The sequence below is a fragment of the Triturus cristatus genome, chromosome 7 (assembly GCF_964204655.1).
Source record: "Triturus cristatus chromosome 7, aTriCri1.1, whole genome shotgun sequence".
Taxonomy (NCBI): domain Eukaryota; kingdom Metazoa; phylum Chordata; class Amphibia; order Caudata; family Salamandridae; genus Triturus; species Triturus cristatus.
Window position 1 is genome coordinate 54743598 of NC_140590.1, and position 16398 is coordinate 54759995.

General features: G+C 48.9%; 1 protein-coding gene across 7 annotated transcripts in view; it reads right to left on the reverse strand.

Moving 5' to 3' along the window:
- ARHGEF1 (Rho guanine nucleotide exchange factor 1) overlaps positions 1 to 16398 on the reverse strand; it is an 891302-nt gene that overhangs the window by 33761 nt on the left and 841143 nt on the right. For all 7 annotated transcript variants that reach the window (XM_085615602.1, XM_085615600.1, XM_085615604.1 and 4 more), the window contains one exon: positions 1272 to 1365. In XM_085615602.1, coding sequence (XP_085471728.1) covers positions 1291 to 1365 — 75 coding nt within the window. In that variant the 3' untranslated portion in view covers positions 1272 to 1290. The remainder of the gene's footprint in view (positions 1 to 1271; positions 1366 to 16398) is intronic.

The window sequence follows — 16398 nt, forward strand, 5'->3', positions numbered from 1 at the left end:
GCCCAACACCAGATGGCGATCTATGCACAAGTGTGTAATCTGCAGCTCATATGCCTCGAACATTATGTTTTCAATAACACAATGTATTATTAGAGAGCAGGTAGCTTTCTTAAATTTTGACCATACCATGTTCCTGTAGGAATAGAGAAGACAGAGTTTTACCATTGTTGGTATCCTCAGCCAGCTCATCACCAAAATTGAAGTCATTACTCCGATGCACTTTTTTAATAACAGGAGCTTCATTTGGGAACAACCCTGTGACACATTACAGGCCAGGCACCACAGCACCAACTCTTCAAGGTTCCAACATAAACAAAACTAGAACTCTGTGACCACATACATTGGAACATTCATTACTTAGTAAGTATTCCTCTGTATTAAAGTAAGAACACATTCTCGAACAGAGTCTACGTTTCCCACACGCCCAGCGCTGTTGGCAACCCAGGCTGTTAACAGTGTCTAGAGAGAGCTGCGAACGTGTTCTCACTCAGTTTCCCACTTACATTCTCATGATTCAGACAGTTACAGAGAGAAAGGGATTCACGGATGGTTTATAATATGGATGGCTTACCTCTAACCAAAAAGAGGTTGTAAGACTCGCAGTCAAAGGGCAACACAGTGTCAAAGCCAGGACAGGTGACTGTCAGATTGTGCGTCTTGTAAAATAAGCAAAGGATACAAAACAAATGCTACAAAACACCTGCCTCCCTTACAACACATCTTCACCAACAAACACCTGACCAAACATGCACCTGCAGGACACATCAGACCTTTAGAAAACATCAACAGGTTTTGAAACAAGCAAAACCCGAATAAAATATGCCATACTTGAAAGACGTTTGTCGAGCATCCTATACCTCTGCCTCGCTCACCAATCTTCTTAGCCTCTAAAAAACAATGTAGACTGATACAAGCACCAAACGTGCACGAAACACTTACCACCTCAGCCACAAATGCATCATCTTAAAAGCACTGCATAGCTAATTACACTCAAAATACACAGACTGTGAGACCTGGCACAACACAGTAACTGCCAAACACAACACATTTCATCAAGCACTAAATCATGTGCAGAGTTACTACTGCTTGTCGTTACCTATTGATGAAACACACACTATTAATCAATTGCTACTGGACACTAGTAGTCAGAATTTAGAGAAAACAAACTTGTTACATAGTTGAAATTCAATTTAGAAATAAAAAACGCAAAATCTCCATATAAACAAAGTGAATAAATGTAAAGCTTGTTTGTACAAAGCATTTGATTTTACCTGTCTGGGCACTCTGCTCTTAGGTGAAACTTTGTTGCGAGGACGTAAACTTGGCAATCACTTGCTGTAAGTGGAAATGTTCTTCTTCCATAACCTACAAGCAACAAGAAGGGGAAGTGGGTCGAGCTGCACATATATGGGGGGAGCAATGAGGTAAGCTATTTCAAGTAGAGAGACACAGGGTAAAGAGCACTGCACACTTCGAGCCACAAACTGGAGCTTGGCATAAAGATGGCCAGATCTGCTAAAGGCAAAAGGCACCAAAGAGATGGACGGCCATGCTGAGATTAACTTCTCAGCAGGGGGACTGGTACTTACTGTCATAAGGGGTAGCCAACTAAAGGTTTGAATCAGTTTAATTTAAAACCCATTGTAGGAAGCTTGCTCTGTATATACTATACCAAAGTGAGGTATAGTGTGTACAGAGTCCAGTGGAACCCAAAAGGTAGGCAGAGGTAAAGTTAGATAGCACCTTAATCTATTTGTGGTAGTGTGGTCGAGCAGCAAGGCTTTATCAGAGGACAGTGTTAAGCATGTGTTGTACACACTCAGTCAGGAAATGAATTCACACACTCAAAGACTGAACTTCAGACCAATTGTTTTTGTATAAAAATATTCTCTTAGCTATTTTATTTTCTAGAACCAAGCAAGCCTGGCACAGGTAAGCCATAAATACTTTATATTAGTAATGCAGTTTGTAAACAGTTTGAATTGCAATTGTAAGTGGATTTTGACTTGATTACAATAGTGTTACTGATAATGCAATGCTTTTCAGAATGCAGTACATATACTTTGTATAGGATTTGTAGTAGAATACCATGTAAGTTACTTTTCAGATTACTTTTCTTACACTGTGCAGTATACCTGGATACTGCACTGGGACATTTCCTGTAAACAGGTGAGTAAAAGCATTTTGGTTATTTAGTTTTAAAGGATTTCTTAGATTCTCCAACTCCAGACTTAAAAACTTTTCATAGAAAAACAGTCAATGTTATCCTATCGAGTTAAGGAAAATGCTACTTACCCAGTATGGTTTGCATAGCTCGCCATCTAGTGTTGGGTCCGGATGTTTGCACTTTGTTTTTGTTCGAAGAAGTCCTTTCCAGTCACGAGGTAGGTGACTCCTCCTTTCGGTGATAGTGGCCAGGGGCATTGGCTCCATTGTTAGACTGTTTGCCGCAGAGGGTGATAATGGAGTTAGTAAGAGTAGTAAGAGATGTCCAGGTATGTATGCATCTAAGTAAGACATTACTGCAACAGGTATAGGTACTCGTGGAGGCGGGTGGGCGCATGTGAATCTACAGCTCTACATGCCAAGAACAGATGCACTGGGTAAGTAGCATTTTCCATTCCAGGCATGTGAGCTGTATAACACATGCTTTGCATAGACTATACAGCACTTCTCTCCCAAAGCGCTGGTTAACCTGTAGCTGTTGCAGTCGTATGAAATAGTGTACGTAAAACTGCTTGGCCCACACTAGCTTGCTGTCTTGCTAACACATCTACACAATAGTGTTTTGTGAATGTGTGAGGTGTAGACCATGTCGCAGCTTTGCAAAAGTCATCTATGGGTACATTTCCTAAGAATGCCATAGAAGCCCCCAGTTTGCGTGTAGAGTGTGCTCTACAGGGAACTGTTAATGTTCATTTCGCTTTTGCATAGCCGATTTGAATGCACTTGACTATCCACCTTGCAATTCCTGATTTTGATATGGGATTGCCTTTATGTGGTAGAGAAAAAGCGACAAAATGTTGATTTCTGTTACGGAAAGGTTTTGTCCTCTCTATGTAATTCAGCAATGCTCTTTTTATATCTAATGTGTGTGGAGCACGTTCTGCTACTGAATCTGGTTGAGGGAAGAACACTGGTAACTCAACAGATTGATTGATGTGAAAAGCAGAAATGTCTTTAGGAAGGAATTTAGGATTAGTCCGAAGAACTACTTTATTTTGGTTCATTTGTAAAAAAGGTTCTTCTATAGTTAATGCCTGAGGCTCACTTACTCTTCTGAGTGATGTGATAGCCACCAGGAAAGCAGTTTTCCATGTGAGAAATTGCAGTTCACACTTGTGCAATGGCTCAAAAGGTGGACCCATTAGTCTGGTGAGGACTATGTTGAGGTTCCATACTGGAGAAGGTGGACATCTTGGGTGAATAGCTCTTTGATTCCTTCCATAAACGCTTCAATGACAGGTACTGTAAAAAGAGATAGATGTTGTATTTTTTGTAGGTATGCAGCTATTGCAGCTAGATGTAAACGTATGGACATGTATGCTAAATTGGAACATTGTAGATTAACAAATAGCATATAATATTTTGGACAATCACAAACCGCTTCCACTTTGCTGCATAGCAGGTTCTTGTGGTAGGACGTCTAGCTTCTTTGAGGATATTCAAACAGTCTGGCGGTAGATTAAGATAGCCAAATTCTAAGACTTCAGGTGCCAGATCGCCAGATTGAGTTGACTGGGGTCTGGGTGTCTTATGTCTCCGAGGCTCTGTGTGAGCAGATTGGGCGTAAGATGTAGTTTTTGATAAGGAACTACCGAGAGTTCCAATAGGGTTGTGAAGCATGGTTGACGTGCCAATGTGGGAGCAACTAGGATTAGTGTCAGGGACGCTTGTTTGAGTTTCCGAATCACTAACGGAATGAGTGGGCGAGGCAGAAGAGCGTAAGCAAATATCCCTGACCAGTTCATCCATGGTGCATTGCCTTTGGACAATGGGTGTGGATACCTGGACGCAAAGTTTGGGCATTTTGCGTTCTGGTGCGTGGCGAACAGGTCCATGTCTGGGAAGCCCCACATTTGAAAGAATGGGAGGAGAACTTGAGGATGTAGTTCCCATTCGCGGACTTGCTGTGTCTGGCGACTTAGCAGGTCTGCCATCTGATTGTCTACTCCTGGGAGATGTTCTGCTAGGAGATAGATCTTGTGATGAATGGCCCACCTCCAGATGTCCTGGGCTGGGTGGGACAGTTGGAGGGAGTGTTGCCCCACCCCTGTTTTTGTATGTAATACATCGCTGTCATGTTGTCGGTACGAACCAGGACAGTTTTTCCCACCAGCTGGGTTAGAAAAGCTTCGAGGGCCAGAAATGGTTGAAATGGAACAACTTTTGTTGGTGACTCCACAGTCCTTGTACTATGTGTTGCTGTAGATCACTCAATCAATCAAGACATTTGTAGAGCGTGCTACTCACCCGTGAGGGTCTCAAGGCGCTAAGGGGTTGGGGGGAGCAGCTACTGATCGAACAGCCAGGTCTTGAGGAGTCTCCTGAGGGTCAGCAGGTCCTGGGTCTGCCGTCGGTGGTCGTTCGGCGGAGGCATGGGACGGGGACGGCGGAGCGAAGCTGGCGGTTCGGGGTGTAGAAAGATAGTCGATCGTTGTGGGCGTGGGTGAGGAGCTTGAAGGTGATCCTCTTGTTGACCGGGAGCCAGTGCAGCTCTCTCAGGTGGGTGGTGATGTGGCTGTGGCGAGGGAGTCCGAGGATGAGGCGTACGGAGGCGTTTTGTATGCGCGTTGGAGCCTCTTCTGGAGTGTGGCTGTGGTTCCTGCGTAGAGGGCGTTGCCGTAGTCCAGCCTGCTGCTGACGAGTGCTTGGGTGACCGTCCTTCTGGTTTCGGTGGGGATGCATCTGTAGATCTTTCGGAGCATGTGGAGGGTGCTGAAGCAGGAGGAGGAGACGGCGTTAACTTGCCGGGTCATAGAGAGCGTGGAGTCCAGGATGAAACCCAGGTTGCGTGCATGGTTGGTGGGTGTCAGGCGGCTCCCAGCGTGGCCGGCCACCAGGAGTCGTCCCATGCGGAGGGGGTGGATCCGAATATCTGTGTTGTCAGAGTTCAGCTTCCGCCGGCTGGTCTTCATCCAGTCTGCGATGGCCTTCATTCCCTCGTGGAGGTTGGATTTGGCGGTGAGCACCCCAGTCAGTTAGAGACACATCCGCTATCAGTACTCTCTGTGGAACGGGGTCTATGAAGGGCCGTCACTTACACAGATTTTGTGTTCCACCACTGCAGAGAGTGATGAGTACGGCCACTTACCAACACTAGATCGGTTAATAGACCGTGGGACTGGTTCCACTGACTGGCTAAGCATTCCTAGAGCGGACACATGTGGAGTTTGGCATGCGGGACGATCATGATGCAAGAAGCCATCATCCCCAGCAGTTGCATGTAAGGCCGAGCTGGAAGAGATTGATTGGGCTGAAACCGAAGAACCAAAGCCAAATGTTGCGAATTCTGGCTGCGCTGGGAAACGCTAGAGCCTTTTGAGTATCTAAAGTGGCTCCTAGGTAGTTCTGAATATTGGCTGGCTAAAGATGCGGCACACTGATTGTGAACCCTGCTCGATGTAGTAACTCGATGGTTATGGAAGTGTATTTGAGACACTGTTGGTACGTGCTGACTTTGATGAAACAGTCTAAGTATGGGAAAACACAGATGCTTTTCTCCTGATATGAACAGCAACCACTGCCAGACATTTTGTCAATACTCTGGGGACAGTGGTGTTAGAAAGTGCCATCTTTCTTGCATGGTATGCCCCCACATTTTGCTGAAATGCCCAGGGCCTATGTTCCTTCCCTAAACAAAAACCTCAAAACCAAATTGGCAAACCCTGGCCACATGTCAGCCCCTGGTAAATGGTACCCTAGGTACCCAGGGCCTTGTGACCAGGGAAGGCCTCTAAGGGCTGCAGCACTCATTGTGCCACCCTTAGAGGCCCTGTATCCTTACACACACACACATACTGCCCTTGCAGGTTGGGTGTCTGGATACAAGACAAAACAGAGAGTCGACATGGCACACAATCCTGTGTGCCATGCCCACAAACTACACTGCCCTGGCATACATCAGCCACCCCTCTAGCTGGGTGCCCTATGCCAGTGGTGTGGGCACAGAGGCAGGAGCCCTGTGCCCCTACAGTACCCAGGTCCATTCCTGAGCCCTGTAAGTGCAGTGCTGCCATTTAAGAGTACATGGTGCTGGGAGCTTGTCAAACACGAACTCCACAGCACCATAATTGCCGCACTGAAGCCTGAGAAGTTTGGTACCAAACTGCTCAGCACATTAAATCCACACTGATGCCAGTGTGGGATTTAATGTACCAAGCACCACAGAGGGCATCTTAGAGAGGCCCCCTGAAACCTAACCCACAATCCACGTCTGTTCTGAGGCTGCCACACAGCAGACATGTTGCTGGACCCCTGGGTAGGAGAGCCCCTGCTCTCCTGGGCCTGCAACAATGCACATCCTGGGTGAGGTGCTAAATCTCCTCCCCCAGGATGGGCAGGGGGAAGCTTCAAAGGCATGCCGCCTCTGTGAGCTTCCCCAGGCCACTGCAACCCCCCACTCTGGCGGGAAGCTTGGCCGGAAACCCCAAATAAGGACAGGGGATGTGCCAGCCTGCCAACCCCACCCCTCAGGTGGGGGAGGCGAGGTGAAGCACATCCCCGGGCTCTCGCCATCTTGAAGATGGGAAGCCCTACCCAATCAGGACTAGGCTACTGCCCCCCTCCTACAGGAAAGAGGCAGAATAGGGGGTGTACCCACCCCAGGACATGGACCCATTGGGTCCCTGCCCTTCACCTACCTGTAACGCCCCTAAATATAGTATTTAGGGGCACCCTGAACCTTCCTTCCCCAGATTCCATAATCCGAAAAAGAGCTAGAAGAAAGAAGACGTGCCCTGCAGCTGCTAAGAAGAGGAAGACACAAACTGCTTTGGCCCCAGCCCTACCGGCCTGTCGACCCTCGAACCTGCTCCAACCCGGCATCTCTTGTGGCCAGCAACCTCACAAACCCCGGAGGACCTGGCTACCTTTTGACTCCAAGCCCCTGGGACTCCCATGAGTAGAGGCTCTACTCAAAATCTACTTCTAATCCCTGGTAGCAGCCTGGAACCGCGAACCCAGCACACACTGCACCAGCCAAGCCTGGCCTGTGCCGGAGTGAACAAAGACCACGAGGACGACCCCACGACGACTGTGACCCTGAGTCCGGCACCCAAGGACCTCCCTCGACACTCCAGAAGAGGCCTGCAGCCTCAGAACAAGGTGCCACCCCCTAACCGCGATCAACAGAGGGTAAGATTTCCCGACACCAAAAGGCACCCCTGTACCCGCCGCCCCGCGGCCCCCTGTGCCCAATCCCGGGGTACCTACCTATCCTCCATCTACCCAACTTACCTCTCGAAGTGGTGGTGGCACCTGAAGAATCCTCTTCCCCGAGCTTGCAGTCTTTTTCTAAACCGGAGATTTCCAATTGAAATCAATTGAGCGCCCGAAGGCTCAAAAGCACCCTGCACCCAGCCGCCCGAGTAGCCCTGGCAGTGCAACCTCTACACCTATCTACTTCCCCACTTGCCCTGAGTAAGTGACCAGGAGCCCAGCTCCCACAGCCGCGTGGCCTGCTAGTCAGCAGCCACCAACCAAGGCCCCCCTATCCCTCATAGGATAATATTGGGCCTAACTCTCTCTGCACCCGGCCGCCATAGTGACGCTGGGGGTGAACCAACTGTACCTACCTGACCCTGGGGGACCCCTGAGTCTATGCCAAGAACCTCAACTCTGACAGTCGAGTACATATCTTTAAACCGATAACTCAATTTTCTTCATAGGGTAACATTGACTTGCTTTTTCCTGAAATTTCTTCTAAGTGTGGACGTTTCAAATCTTAAAATATTCACCAAAAATCAGCCGAGTAACGAAAACGAAAATGCTCACCTGCTCTTGGGTGAGCTCCCAGTGCTTGATCTTGGTGCCCAGCACTGACTCTCAAAAATACTTACAACTGTACTTACCAGTAACCCAATTGTCTCCAATAGGAAATCATTGACTGTTTTTCTGTGAAAGTGTCAATTTCTGCAAACTTTAAATATTCTTTAAAAATCGTATAACTTCTGAAAACGTAATTGCTTAACTGTTTTGGATAAAGGACCCAGTACTGAGTCTAGGTACCCAGTACTGGATTACAAAAGTAACGAGAACATACTATACCTGCAACTTGAATTTTCTTCCATAGGGAATCATTGACTGTTTTCTATAAAATATTTTCTTAATGTCAACTTTTAAAATAGCAAAATATTGTCTAAAAATCATCACAGTAATTAAGTCGACTTTTATCACTTGATTCCAAGTACTGACCCAGGACTGAATCTAGGATCCAGTCCTGGAATTCTAAAAGTAATCCTAAAAGTAATCTGTGGCAAATAACTTGAAACTTCCATTGAACTCAATGCATTATGGTGTTTAAAATAGTGTTGCCTATTGCAACCACTTGTAACTGTTTACAAAAGTCAATTGCATATTGCAAAAGTATTTATATAAAGCATCTCATTCTGAGAAAGTATATTTTAATTCCAATTGTTGGTTCTAAAATAAAACAAGCATATATTTTTTATATATAAACCATTGGCCTACAGTTCAGACCATTTGCTGACTGAGTGTGTACAACAAATGCTTTACACTGTCCTCTGATACTGCCTTACTGCTCGACCAAGCTACCACTTTAGAGAGTAAGGTTATATCTAACTTTAGCCTCTGCCAAGCCTCTGGGGACTGTGGACTCTGTACACCCTGTACCTATTTGGGAACAGTATATACAGAGCCACTTTCTCACAAGTGGTGACTCCGATTGGGAGTACTTTGAACTGGTAATGTTGGCCATCTAGCACAAACCTGAAAAATCTGCTATGAGCAGGGTGGATTGGGATGTGAAAGTAGGTGTCTCAAGTCTAGGGTGGACAGAAAGTCGCCTTTTTTCCAAAAGAGGTAGTACCTGTTGAAGTGTTACCATGTGAAAATGGTCTGACCGTATGTAAAAATTGAGTTCTCTGAGATCTAAGATTGGTCTGAGAGGATCGTCCTTTGTTGGTATTAGGAAGTAAAAGGAGTACATGCCCAACCCATGGTGTTGTAGTGGTACGGGCTCTATAGCTCCTTTTAAAAGTAGAGACTGTATCTCTTGTTTCAGGAGGTGTAGATGATCCGATGAGAGTATGTGTGACTTTGGGGGAATGTTTGGAGGAGTACTGATGAACTCCAGGAAGTAACCAGAACGGATAATTTGTCGAACCCACTTGTCTGTTATTGACTGCCATGCTGGTAAGAAATTTGACAGTCTTCCCCCGACGGGTGTTAGGTGGTTGGGGGAAAGGAGAGGTGAGTCACTGTTTTGTATTGGAGGGGGGGGGGGGGGGGGGGGAAGGTTCGTGTATTTGAACCTCTACCTCTTCTCTTACCGTTATTTCCTCTGTAGCCCCCTCTTAAGTAGTTTTTAGAGCCAGAGGGTTGGTTAATACCCTTGTAGGTGGAGGTATTTTCTGAGGATGAATTCTTGGACCCTGCTCTGTAGAAAGAACGTTGAAAGGAACCACGGCCTTGTGGTGACTGAAGCGCCCCCAATGGATTTTGCCACTTCGGTGTCTTTCTTCATCTTTTCTAGTGAATAGTCTACCACTGGGCCAAAAAGGTGTTCCTTATCAAAAGGTGTGTTTAAGATAGAGGTTTGAACCTAGGGTTTGAATCCAGAGATATGTAGCCAGACGTGCTCTCTTAAAAGGACACTGGTATTTACTGCTCTGGCAGCTGTGTCTGCAGCATCCAGGGAGCACCTGATTTGATTGTTGGAAATAAGTTGTCCCTCCCTTATCAGGTCCTCAGCTTTTGTTTTGTGTTCTTGGGGTAGATATTGGATCAATTGTTCCATCTCATCCCAATGCGCACTGTTGTATCTAGCTAGCAACCCTTGTGTGTTGGATATGCGACAAAAGCTTGCTGCCCGAGATGCGACTTTTCCCCGAAGCGTCAAGAAGGTTAGATTTTTTATCTGGGGATGGAGCATCTCCAGTAGTTTGGGAGTTAGCCCTTTTGCGTGCGTTAGACACTACTAGCAAGTCCACTGGTAATTGTCCCCTAATGTACGCTGGTTCAGAAGGTGCAGACTTATATGTTTTGTCTACCCCTAAGGGTAATGATACGTGGCCTGACAGAATCACTAAAGATATCTTTCACAACTCTGATCCTACCCTTGAGCATTGGTAAAGTGTGTGATGACTTTTGAGTAGTGCTAAGGGTCTCGAAAAGGAAATCTTCGAGGGGATCTTTGTGGAGCTGCACCATATGTAATTGGCAGCCCTACCCAGCAATTCAATGTAACCTACACTGTCGTCTGGGGGAGAGGGTTTGGTCGGATGTAAGTCAGGATCATTGCTTGTGGGTGAGTTAATGTTATAGTCATCCCATGGGTCTCCAGGTACTGGCTGACTATCTTCATCTTATCCTATGAGGGATAGGGGGGCCTTGTTTGGTGGCTGCTGACTGGCAAGCCACGCGGCTGGGGGAGCTGGGCTCTTGGTCACTTACTCAGGGCAAGTGGGGAAGTAGGTAGGTGTAGAGTTTTCACTGCAAGGGCCACTCGGGTCGCTGGGTGCAGAGGGCTTTTGAGCCTTCGGGCGCTCAATGGATTTCAATGGGAAATCTCCGGTTTAGAAAAAGACTGCAAGCTCGGGGACGAGGACTCTTCAGGTGCCACCACCACTTCGAGAGGTAAGTTGGGTAGTTGGAGGATAGGTGGGTACCCCGGGATTGGGCACAGGGGGCCGTGGGGCGCCGCGTGCAGGGGTGCCTTTAGGTGTCGGGAAATCTTACCCTCTGTTGATCGCGGTTGGGGGGGCACCTTGTTCTGAGGCTGCAGGCTTCTTCAGGAGTGTCGAGGGAGGTCCTTGGGTGCCGGACTCGGGGTCACAGTCGCTGTGGGGTCGTCCTCAGGGTCTTAGTTCACTCCGGCACTGGCCAGGCTCGGCTGGTGCAGAGTGTGCTGGGTTTGCGGTTCCGAGCTGCTGCCAGGGGTTAGAGATAGGTTTCGAGTAGAGCCTCTACTCACGGGAGTCCCAGGGGCTTAGAGCCAAAAGGTAGCCAGGTTCTCCGGGGTTGGTGAGGTTGCTAGCCACAAGAGATGCCGGGCTTGAGGAGGAGCAGGTTCAAGGGTCGACAGGCCGGTAGTGCTGGGGCCAAAGCAGTTGGTGTCTTCCTCTTTTCAGCAGCTGCAGGGCAGGTCTTCTTTCTTCTTTCTCTTCATAGTTTTGAATCTGGAATCTGGGGAAGGAAGGTTCAGGGTGCCCCTAAATACTAGATTTAGGGGCGTTATAGGTAGGTGAAGGGCAGGGACCAATGGGTCCCTGTCCTGGGGTGGGTACACCCCCTATCCTGCCTCTCTCCTGTGGGGGGGGGTGGGGGGGCAGTAGCCTAGTCCTGATAGGGTAGGGCTCCCCATCTTCAAGATGGCGAGAGCCCGGAGATGTGCTTCACCTCGCCTCCCCCACCTGAGGGGTGGGGTTGGCAGGCTGGCACATCCCCTGTCCTTATTTGGGGTTTACGGCCAAAGCTTCCCACCAGAGTGGGGGGTTGCAGGGGCTTGGGGAAGCTCACAGAGGCGGCATGCCTTTGAAGCTTCCCCCTGCCTATCCTGGGGGAGGAGATTTAGCACCTCGCCTAGGATGTGCATTGTTGCAGGCCCAGGAGAGCAGGGGCTCTCCTACCCAGGGGTCCAGCAACATGTCTGCTGGGTGGCAGCCTAGGCAGCCTCAGAGCAGACGTGGATTGGAGGTTAGGTTAAAGGGGGCACCTCTAAGATGCCCTCTGGGGTACTGGGTACATTAAATCCCACACTGGCATCAGTGTGGGTTTAATGTGCTGAGAAGTTTGATACCAAACTTCTCAGTCTTTAGTGTTGCCCTTATGGTGCTGTGGAGCTCGTGTTTGATGAGCTCTCAGCACCATGTACTTTTAAATGGCAGCACGGCACTTACAGTGCCCAGGAATGGACCTGGGCACTGTAGGGGCACAGGGCAACTGCTCCTGTGCCCACACCATTGGCATAAGGCACCCAGCTAGAGGGGTGACTGATGTATGCCATGGCAGTGTAGGTGATGGGCATGGCACACAGGGATGTGTGCCATGTCGACTTTGTTTTTGTCCTGCACCCAAACACTCAGCCTGCAAAGGCAGTGTGTGTGTGTAAGGGTACAGGGCCTCTGAGGGTGGCACAAGGAGTGCTGCAGCTCTTAGAGGCCTTCCCTGGTCACAAGGCCCTGGGTACATAGGGTACCATTTACCAGGGGCTGACATGTGGCCAGGGTTTGTCAATTTGGGTTTGGTTTGTTTTAGGGAAGGAACATAGGCCCTGGGCACCTGATTGGCAGGAGCCCAGGGTACACTCAGTCAAAGTACATTCAGCAATTCAGCAAAAAGTGGGGGCATACCATGCAGGAAAGATGGCACTTTCTCACACAACCCCCCACCCTCCCCCCCACACAAACGAAAGGTGATGAGACTAACCTTGTCCTATGGAGTCTTCATTGTCTAAGTGGAAGAACCTGGAAGGTCCATCTGCATTGGCATGGGCAGTCCCTGGTCTGTGTTTCACTTCAAAGTCCATTCCCTGTAGGGAGATGGACCACCTTAGTAGTTTTGGATTTTCCCCTTTCATCTGCATTAGTCATCTGAGAGGTCTGTGGTCAGTTTGAACCAGGAAGTGGGTACCAAACAGGTATGGCCTCAACATCTTCAGGGACCAAACCACAGCAAAGGCCTCCCTCTCAATGGCACTCCAACGCTGCTCTCTGGGGAGTAGCCTCCTGCTTATAAAAGCAACAGGTTGGTCTTGGCCTTCATCATTGGTCTGGGATAGGGCCACTCCTATCCCTAGCTCAGAGGCATCAGTCTGCACTATGAACTGCTTGGCATAATAATAATAATAATAATAATACTGATATTTGTAAAGCGCGAACAGCTACCTCACGAGGAGGTGTCCCGGCGCTATAGACCGCTGGGGAACCCGTCCTGGCTATCCCGGTGAGATGGTCCCTTTCTGGGTATCTCCAAGGTGAAACCAGGCATCCCCAGCGTCTGTGGGGGGCCGTTGTAGAGATGAGGCAAGCTTAATGCCCAGAGTTGCCGAGTGTGTTCCTGGTCAGAGTAGGTACCGAGGCGAGAATTATCGAGTCCGTTTTGACCCTGGTCCACAACCCTGCCGCGTCGGGAATTGAACCCTGGTCCCTGGCCAATTCTCTGCTTACGGGTCTGCCGCCTCTAACCAGTGAGCCACACCTGGAGCTTTTAGAATTGGTGCTGAGCACATTGCTTCTTTTAGGGTGTCAAAAGCATTTTGGCAACTAACTGTCCAGTTCACCTTCTTGGGCATTTTCTTGGAGGTGAGTTCTGTGAGGGGGGTCACAATGGACCCATACCCCTTCACAAACCTCCTGTAGTACCCAGTCAAGCCAAGGAATGCCCTGACTTGCGTCTGGGTTGTTGGAGCTACCCAGTCTATGATGGCCTGGATCTTGGGTTGTAAGGGCTGTACCTGGCCTCCACCTACAAGGTGGGCCAAGTACACCACAGTGCCCTGCCCTATCTGGCATTTGGATGCCTTGATAGTAAGACTTGCATTGTGCAGAGCCTCTAAAACGTTTCCAAGGTGGATCAGGTGATCCTGCCAGGTGGAGCTAAAGACAGCAGTATCATCAAGATAAGCTGCACTAAAGGATTCCAGCCCAGCCAGGACATGGTTCACCAGCCTCTGGAAAGTGGCAGGGGCATTCTTTAACCCAAAGGGCATCACAGTAAACTGGTAATGCCCATCAGGGGTGGAGAATGCTGTCTTTTCTTTTGCTCCTGGTGCCATGCCAATCTGCCAGTACCCTGCAGTTAAGTCAAAGGTACTGAGGAATTGGGCAGCCCCTAATTTATCTATCAGCTCATCTGCTCTTGGGATAGGGTGAGCATCTGTCTTAGTGACAGAGTTGAGCCCTCTATAGTCCACACAGAACCTCATCTCTCTTTTTTCACCTTGTTGATGAGGTTTGGGGACTAGAACCACTGGGCTGGCCCAGGGGCTCTCAGAGGGTTCAATGACCCCCTAACTCCAGCATCTTGCTGACCTCTGCTTTGATGCTCTCCTTGACTTGGTCTGACTGTCAATAGATTTTGTTTTTGACAGGTGCACTGTCACCAGTGTCCACATCATGGGTACACCAGTTGGTCAGACCAGGGGTCAGGGAAAAGAGGCTAGCATACTGCTGCAAGACTTGCTTGCAGTCAGTTTGCTGTTGGGCAGAGAGGGTGTCTGAGAAGATCACACCATCTACTGATCCATCTTTTGGGCTGTAGGAGAGGAGGTTAGGGAGAGGTTCACTTTCTGCTTCCTGCTCCTCATCAGTCACCATCAGCATGGTGATGTCAGCCCTGTCATTGTAGAGCTTGAGGCGGTTCACATGGATGACCCTCTTGGGTGTCCTGCTAATGCCCAGGTCAACTAGATAGGTGACCTCACTCTTTCTTTCTAGGATAGGGTAAGGGCCACTCCATTTATCTTGGAAAGCCGTTGGTGCCACTGGCTCCAAAACCCACACCTGTTGCCCAGGTTGAAATTCAACCAGTGCAGCTTTTTGGTCATACCAGTGCTTCTGGAGCTCCTGGCTGGCCTCAAGGTTCTTGGATGCTTTTTCCATGTACTCAGCCATTCTGGACCTTAGGCCAAGCACATAGTCCACTATGTCTTATTTGGGCTCTTGAAGAGGCCTCTCCCAGCCCTCTTTTACAAGACAAAGTGGTCCCCTTACAGGATGACCAAACAGGAGTTCAAAGGGTGAGAAACCTACTCCCTTCTGTGGTACTTCCCTGTAAGCGAAAAGCAGGCATGGTAACAGGACATCCCATCTCCTTTTGAGTTTTTCAGGGAGCCCCATGATCATACCTTTCAATGTCTTGTTGAATCTCTCAACAAGGCCATTGGTTTGTGGGTGGTAGGGGGTAGTAAACTTATACTGCACCCCACACTCCTTCCACATGTGTGTTAGGTAAGCAGACATGAAGTTGGAACCTCTGTCTGAAACCACCTCCTTAGGAAAACCCACCCTGGTGAAGACACCCAGGAGGGCCTTCGCTACTGCAGGAGCTGTAGTAGTCCTAAGTGTTATTGCTTCAGGGTACCTAGTGCCATGATCCACTAGCACTAGAATAAATTTGTTCCCTGAGGCTGTGGGAGGTTCAAGTGGACCCACAATGTCCACTCCTACCCTTTCAAAGGGGACTCCCACCACTGGTAGTGGGATGAGGGGGGCCTTTGGGTGGCCACCTGTCTTGCCACTGGCTTGACAGGTAACACAGGAGCTGACAAACTCCTTCACCTTTTGGTGCATTTGGGGCCAGTAAAAGTGACTCACTAGCCTTTCCCAAGTTTTAGATTGCCCCAGATGTCCGGCTAGGGGGATGTCATGAGCCAAAGTTAGGAGGAACTCCCTGTACTTCTGTGGCACTACCACCCTCCTGGTGGCTCCAGGAGTGGGGTTTCTTGCCTCAGCGTACAGTAATCCCTCTTCCCAATAAGCTCTGTGAGTACCACTGACATCTCCCCTTGCTTCTGAAACAGCTTGCTGCCTCAGGCTTTCAAGAGTGGGACAGTCTTGCTGACCCTGGCACAGCTCTTCCCTAGAGGGTCCCCTTGGGCCCAAGAGTTCAACCTGGTAAGGGTCAAGCTCCATGGACTCAGTTCCCTCAGGGGTATCCAAATCCACTCCCTGGGGAGAGGGGTCCTGAATGTTTTGCTGTGTAGAAGCTGGTTCCCCAGTCTTCTTTCCTTTTCTCTTGGTTGGCTGGGCCATTATTTCAGGCTCCAGACCTACTATTTCACCCTTCCTCTTGCTCTGTGCTCTGGTTTGCACACACACAAATTCAGGGATGCCCAGCATGGCTGCATGGGCCTTTAGATCAACCTCAGCCCAGGCTGAGGTTTCCAGATCATTTCCAAGCAGACAGGCAGCTGGCAACTTTGGTGAGACCACTACCTGTTTCAGGCCAGTTACCCCCTCCCCCCCCCCCCACCCCCCCAGCCTAATGTTACCATGGCCATGGGATGACTAGTGGTGACACTGTCAGTGTTGGTGACTGGGTAAGACTGCCCAATCAAGTATTGCTCAGGGGAAACCAGTGTGTCTTTCACCATAGTGACACTGGCACCTGTATCCCTCAGAGATTCTACCCTAGTTCCATTCACCCAGGGGTACTGTAAGTATTTCTTTAAGTTAGGGGGCCACACAGCTACAGTGGCAAACTCCACTTCTCCCA